Source organism: Vigna unguiculata, chromosome 3, assembly GCF_004118075.2.
Source record: "Vigna unguiculata cultivar IT97K-499-35 chromosome 3, ASM411807v1, whole genome shotgun sequence".
Classification (NCBI taxonomy): domain Eukaryota; kingdom Viridiplantae; phylum Streptophyta; class Magnoliopsida; order Fabales; family Fabaceae; genus Vigna; species Vigna unguiculata.
Window position 1 is genome coordinate 25,530,634 of NC_040281.1, and position 7,648 is coordinate 25,538,281.

The following is a 7,648-nucleotide window of genomic DNA, read 5'->3' on the forward strand; positions in this document are numbered from 1 at the left end:
CACCAGAGATGGTGTTAATGGTGCCTCGTAAGGGGGGGTCAGCAGGGGTAATGTTGGTGGAAGCGGGTTGTGGTTGTTGGTCATCGGGTTGGGTGGGGTGGTTACTGTGGTGGGTACCGCTTGGGTGTCGTCTGTGGTCGTGTCGTGGAGGGTGGCGGGTGCGGGAGGAGGAGGCGTGGTCATCCCTGCGGATGAAGCGGCGAAAATGGCCGGCGCGTACCAGTTCTTCGATCTTATCCTGGAGCGCTTTGCACTCTTCTGTAGTATGGTCGTGGTTGCGGTGGTACCGACAATACTTGGTCATGTCGGCGTTAGGAGGGGTGGTTGTCTTTCATGGTGGGGGGAGGAGGTCAGCCTGGAGGGCCTCGTCTAGGATGCGGGAGCGGGCTACTGTGAGTGGGGCGTATCTGGTGAAACGAGGTTGGCGGGGTTCACGTGGGCGAGTGTCAGGGCGCGGGTGAGGCTGTGGGGTGGGATTGGGGGTGGGGTTGGAGGTGTTGGCGGCATAGTCGCTACACAATTTGGTGTGAAGAGTTTGCATTTCTTCCATGCGAACGTAGCCAGCTGCGCGCAGCTTGAGTTCATGCATGGATGTGGGTGGGTGGAGGTATACATTGTTGGCGAAGGGTCCGGGTTGTAGGGTGAGGGTCATACATTGGAGTATCATTTCCTGATTGAGGTGTGGTGTGCGAAGGGCTGCTTTACTGAAGCGATCGATGAACTTTCTGAGTGGTTCATTGGGCTCCTGTCTGATGCCCAGTAGGGATATGGTGGTGGTTTGGTGTGGGCGACTGCCGGCGAAATGTGTGGAAAACATGTGGGAAAGGGTGTCGAAATTATCAATTGAGTAGGGTGGGAGGGTGGTAAACCATTCTAGGGCGGGGCCTTTGAGGGTTGTGGGGAAAGCTTTGCAGAAGACTGCGTCTTGGGATGTATATAGGGCAACGTGTGTGATGTACACTTTCAGGTGTTCATCGGGGTCGGTTTCGCCAGTGTAGCGATCGAGGTTGAACGGTTCCCACTGGGCCGGGAGAGGGGTGGTAGCGATAAAATCGGTGAATGGGTGGCGGCGTCTGGGCTGGTGAGGGGGGGGGGGAATATGGGGTGGGGGTGGGTGGGTGATCATAGCGGGAAAGGTGGAGGTGATGTTGTGAGGAGGAATGTGGGTTGTGGGAAGGTACTGTGGGTTGTAGGGTGGGACATGTGTGGTATGGAGGGTGGTGGGTATGTTGTAGGGGATATGGGTGGTAGGGAGGGTGGTGGCGGGAGTTGGGGGTGCGGTGAGCCCCGGTTGACCGGATGGAAAGTGGTGAGGATGGGTAGAGGTAACGGGTGTCTGTTGGGTGGTGGTGAAGGTGTGGGGGGTGGGATTGTATTCACTTTCTTCCTCTGTAGGCTGGAAGGCCGGAGACTTCACAGCTTCAGAGGTCTCTTTGGCTTTTCCCTTCAGGTTGGCATCTGCCTCGATCTTCCTTCTGAGGCGGGAGTTCTCTTGTTTAAGCGCTTCCATTTCTTCAGCGTTGCGCTTCTTCGGGTCTGCGAGCTCCTGTTGCATCTTCACCTGGCCGTCTAAGATGGCGGCCAAGTCAGGGGTGATGTCGGAAGGTCCAGAGGGACCAGCGTCCACTTGCTTGCTAGCTCCAGCTTTGCTACGGGTAGAAACCATCTTCAGAGAAAAACGGGTACTAAAGGTGTTCGTCTCGAGTCCCACGGTGGGCGCCAATTGTTCCTGCAGAGGGACAAATAAGATAAGTTAGGCACGAGTATCACCTTACCATGTAGTCCGCTATCTCTTCAGTTGGCCTCTGCCCATTCGATACATGTCGGCTTGAACCCAGGAGGGGTTACCTGCAGAAGAATCTCCGAAGCTCAAGTAAGTCAAAGCTCTCAGAGGGTCAAATCAGTGATTAATGAATGCGTACCTTTAAATGATGGGGTCCACGTGTATTTATAGAACATTAATGACTTTTGACCATCGCATGGGCTGGGTTTTGACTTGGGTCCCAGCTTGGGCCATGAGTGGGCCTGGGCCCCAAAACAAGCCCTAGAGGCCTATTGAAGGCGAGGCATCGATGTTAGTTAACGTTCTAGGCAAGTAGTCGGTCTCGACCGGCTACCTGCCTAGATGACTTGTGCTGGTGGTGTCCGGGTACTAGATGCTGGGTGGTTTCGATGTGTATACTGTTTACTTGGTTGAGTTTGGCTAGGTACGGTACATGTTTAATGGAAAGAGAATAGAAAGAGAAAACAAAGAAAAGCAAATCCATATGGTGGTTATAAAGGAAGTAAGAGGAAGTATAAAAAGAGCCCATGCACCCCACACTTAACGGGAAAAGAACATGTGAGAGAAAGTACTCATATAAACCAAAGCTTTAATATGGGAACTTTACATATGGTGTGAAATTAAAAGGAAAACCTGCACATCCAACAGCCCACGATCTCACGCTCTACACACACATAACTCCACTCCTACATGCATGCACTCAAAACTACACCCACAACAAACCAAGCTTGGAAATAAATGAAAAGAAACCAACCTCATGCAACACAAAATGCACTATGATTAACCTAATACAACTTCATGCAGCACGTTATTTGCCACATTGTCAACCCGCTGCACTCATCCACCATGAACCATACATAACGCCCACACATTCTGAAAACACTCCACCACGCTCACGGTGAAGACCTAAAGAAACGAATCCCACAATGAAATACATGCATCACTTAACAGAAGCAAAGCCACCACCAACTTAAAACCAAAAACTTATGCATGAGTATCCCCTAAAATATCCAAACGTGAATATGAAACGCTAGTGAAACCGAAGAAGGAAACTAGACACCATGCATTCAAAGGTAATCAACACCCCAAACACTCATGGCATTCGTCAAACCGTGGGAACGAAAAATAACCCCCCAACAAATAAGTTTCAACATCAAGAACTCTTCAAACATAATCACACGTAGAACAAAAGGAAAAACATAGTCAACTTCATTAATCAAGCAACAAGAAAATAAGAGATGAAAAAATAAAAGAAAGCAAGGTCGGCTTCCCCTACCTAATGGTCTCTTTGCTACATGTTTCTTCATTCCGGCAGCCTCCTCTTTCACTCTCTATGATTCTCCCATTTCTCCAACTCTCCTTTTCTCCCTCTTAAAACCCTAATATTTAAAACTAGTTTTTATTTCTTATTATTTCTAATCTTTAATGTTTATATTTAAACCAATAAAATATATGATTTAACCATTTTTATTCTCTATCTATAATGTGCCAGTACATGTTTATAAACCAATAACCCTAACCTTTAAACTGATTTTAGGAGAAATATATATATATATATATATATATATATATATATATATATATATATATATATATATATATATATATAAATGAATGAAAGATACACCCATGCAACATTCACTTCAGGTAAGTTAAACAACTTGAGGAGAGAGAAACAAAAGAATTCTTTGTGGGCCCCACAACCAAATAAATAAGGAAAGAGAAAAACTAATTTAATCCAATATATTAGTTGGGATATGTTTGAACCTAGGAATCTGCACACACAACTCAAAGCGCTAGCCACTGAAATATACGCATTCTCATAAAATATAATGCACCAATTATTTATATACACATATTCGTAACATTATATATGATATTAAAATTTAAAATAAATAAAACAATAACTTATATCACTTAATAATTATTAATAATACAAAAATAACTTAAATCACTCAAATAATAATTATTTTATATTTCATAATTTAATAACCTAAATAAATTAAATAAATCAACAATATTAATCAAGCCACTAATTATGTCCATATGTTTCTCTTTAGTCTAATTTTTTTCTCGAGTCTTACATAAAATCAGCAAAGATCTGAGCTACTAGTGTGGCGCCTGACGGCCTACTGATGCCTGCCAGACGATAGGACCAGCGAGGGGGTCCCTGCACCGCATGGCACCTGGCGGCAAGGTGTGATCCGCCAGGCGATAGACCTTAAAACAAAGATTCTGAAATCAACTGGCGCCTGGCGGCAGAGGTGATCCGCCAAGCGGTCTGCACTAGTGTCGCCTGGTTGCGCCAGGCGATAATGTTGCAGACTGTGACTTGTGTGTGTTGCGTTTAAGCAATGATGCTATACTTGGATAAGGAGATGTTATGCCATGAGCGGGTAGGTTCATGGATGGTGGTGAACATGTGATGATATGAGCGGGGAGGTTCATAATTAGTTACTCTCGTGTGAGGATACGAGTGAGGTAGGTTCGTATGTTCCGTGCTCACACTTGAGAGATGCTGCGTGCAGGGAGGTACGTAGCTGGTGGATCACATGTGTTGGACTACGGGCGGGTAGGTCCGTAGAACAAGACTACGAGCGGGGAGGTTCATAGAGCAGGACTACGAGTGGGTAGGTTCATAGAGGCAAGACCACGAGTGGGCAGGTTCGTGTGAGCATCATAAATCCTGAGTCCAAGGCTAACTACTTGTGTGTTATAAAGGCTGGAAAAGCTTTGGGGATTAAGGTCTTGGCCAAGAACTAATTAGGGTGAATAAGATGGGTGTCTTTCTTATATTCTGTTATTTTATATGTTATTTCTAATTTTATAAGCTCACCCTTTCTGTTTGTTATTGGTGATAATCGTGTGATTCGTTACACGGGAGTAGATGATGATACAGGTGATGCTGTGGATGCACAAACGATGGAATGAGGGCTAGCTTTAGGTACTAGAGCTAGGGATTTTACTATGTTTTCCTTTATGTCATTGAATTTTGGAAATTGTAACGACATTATGTTTTAATTTCATTTAAATCTTGGCGCCTTGGATATTATTTTAATTTTTCCCGCGTTTGGGAATAATAATATTGTGACTTTTGAATTTCAACTATTTACTTATTTATTTAATGAAGTAATATTTCTTAGGGATGTTACATTTGGTATCAAAGCAAATGTTTCGAGTTTTTGGGGAACTTGGGGAGTGAGTTTATCGCGTTTTGTCTGTAAACTCATGTTGTGTGTTATTGATTGTTAGTGATTAATAGTCTTTGTTATAATTTTGAGTTTTTTAATGTTAACAGTTGAACAATGTGGAGTGCACATGCAATGGCAAACAGGAGGCGTAGAAATGCGGCTGGAGTTGATGAAATTGCGAATGCAATCCACAGGATGGTAGATGTGATGCAGCCTATTGCAGCGCAACCGAGAGCCATGATTCCACCTGTCAGACCTGTGATAATGGAGGATTTTATGCGCCATAAGCCAGCAAAATTCACTGGGAAAGCCACCCCAGATGAGGCAGATGCATGGCTGCGAGAATGCGAAAAGATTTTCAGGGTGATAGAGTGCACCGAGGCTCAGAAGCTCACCTTTGCCACCTTCCTATTGGTGACCGAGGTAGAATACTGGTGGATGGGGATGCAGAAACAAATGCAGACACGAGAGGAGGAGGTGACGTAGACCAGCTTCAGGAGGAGGTTCCTGGAGAAGTATTTCCCTGATAGCGCTAAACATGAGCGCGAGGCCGAGTTCCTCATTCTGCAATAGGGGAACTTGTCGGTGCAATATGTGGAGAGGTTTGAGTACCTAGCGAGGTTCTACTCGTAGGCAGTCACCGAGGAGTGGCGTTGCAGGAAATTTGAAGGCGGCTTAAAACATGAACTACGACTATTCATAGTGCCTTTGAGAGTTAGAGAATTTCAAGTTTTGGTCGAGCAGGCCAAAAGTGTGGAGCAGCTTGAGATGGGTCCTAGTCGGGTCACCCGACCTCAGAAAAATAGTGCAGAGGGAAGACAACAAAAGAAGCCCTACAGTAGACCTTCATCATCCTCGCAGAAGTTAAGGTGCTATAATTGTGAAGGAGAGCACATGAGGAGGGATTGCATTAGACCGGCAAGCAGTGGAGGGAGCAGTGTTAGCACTCGCAAGTGCTATGCATGTGATCAGCTGGGGCAGTTTGCTAATAAGTGTCCTAATAAGAAGACTGCCCCTTGATCACGATCTCAACCACCTTCATCTGAGAGACTGAGAGCAACAAGTCGGGTATTCACCATGTCCAGCACCGAGGTCACCCGGTCAGGTAACCTCATTCTAGACTACTACTTATTGTTTGGTAACAGTGTGTTAGTGTTGTTTGACTCAGGAGCTTCGCACTCCTTCATATCTCATGACTGTGTGGAGAAACTAGGATTGTCGACTCGTGACCTGGGATACGAGTTAATAGTCTCGACACCAGCATCTGGAAAAGTTTCAACCAATTTTGCCTGTGTTGGATGCTCGTTGGAAGTAGAAGGCCAAAGATTCAAGGTGAATCTTATATGCTTGCCTTTACAGGGGTTGGAAGTAATATTGGGAATGGACTGGCTGTCTATCAACCATGTCGTGATTAATTGTGGACGGCGCAGAGTGGTATTCCTAGAGACACAAGGGGTAGAGTTAATATCATCGCAGGAGGTAGTGAAAGAGATGAAGGGATGAGCTACTTGTTTTGTGATAGATGAAAGAAAAAGCACAGAAGAATTCCAGGGGTGGATGAATATGCTGACGTGTTTCCAGATGAGATACTCGAGTTACCACCCAGCATGGATATAGATTTCTCTATTGATGTAGTCCTTGGGGCAGGTCCAATATCAGCGGCCTCGTACAGAATGACACTGGCATAACTAGTAGAGTTGAAAAAGCAGATCGATGATTTGCTAGAGAAGAAATTCATCAGACCTAGTGCCTCACCGTGGGGAGCTTCGTTGTTATTAGTGAAGAAGAAGGATGGAAGCTCTTGGCTTTGTGTGGATTACCGATAGTTCAACAAACTGACAATAAAGAACAAGTACCCGTTGCTAAGGATTGATGATCTGCTATATCAGTTGAGAGGGGCATGTGTGTTTTCTAAGATTTACTTAAGGTCTAGATACCATCAGATCTTAGTCAAACCAGAGGACGTCCAGAAGACAACATTCTGATCGAGATATGGACATTATAAGTATGTAGTGATGCCATTTGGAGTGACTAATGCTCCAATAGTCTTCATGGAGTACATGAACTGCATTTTCTGCCCCTATTTGGATAAGTTTGTGGTGGTGTTCATAGATGACATCCTCAACTACTCTTAGAATAAAGAGAAGCATGCAGATCCTCTAAGATCTGTGTTGGAGGTACTGAGAGGTCATCAGCTATATGGCAAACTTTCTAAATATGAGTCCTGGCTAGAAGAGGTACAGTTTCTAGGCACGTTATCTCTTCACATGGTATTGCAGTAGATCCGAGCAAGATTGAGACAGTGTTAAAATGGGAAAGATAAATGCGAAGAATGTTTTAAGGAGATAAAGAGGAGGTTGACTACAGCTCCAGTACTTGTTATTCTAGACACCAGTAAGAAGTTTGAGGTATATTGTGATGCATCCTATCAGGGTTTTGGTTGTGTACTAATGTAGGAGAATAGGCCAATAGCCTATGCTTCTAGACAGTTAAAAGTGCATGAGAAGAACTACCACACCCATGATTTAGAGTTGGATGTCGTAGTGTTTGCTCTCAAGACATGGAGACACTACTTGTATGGCTCCCAATTCCAGGTTTTTAGTGATCACAAAAGCCTAAAATACCTGTTCGATCAAAAGGAGTTAAACATGAGACAACAGTGATGGATGGAGTA

General features: G+C 44.7%; 1 protein-coding gene across 1 annotated transcript; it reads left to right on the forward strand.

The window, feature by feature from the left end:
• The first annotated feature begins 5,106 nt into the window (after nt 1–5,106).
• Nucleotides 5,107–5,994, forward strand: LOC114175215. The gene is made up of 2 exons (XM_028059978.1): nt 5,107–5,451; nt 5,608–5,994. Exons 1-2 carry the CDS (start codon nt 5,107–5,109, stop codon nt 5,992–5,994), a joined length of 732 nt encoding a protein of 243 aa, XP_027915779.1.
• The last annotated feature ends 1,654 nt before the right edge of the window (nt 5,995–7,648 follow it).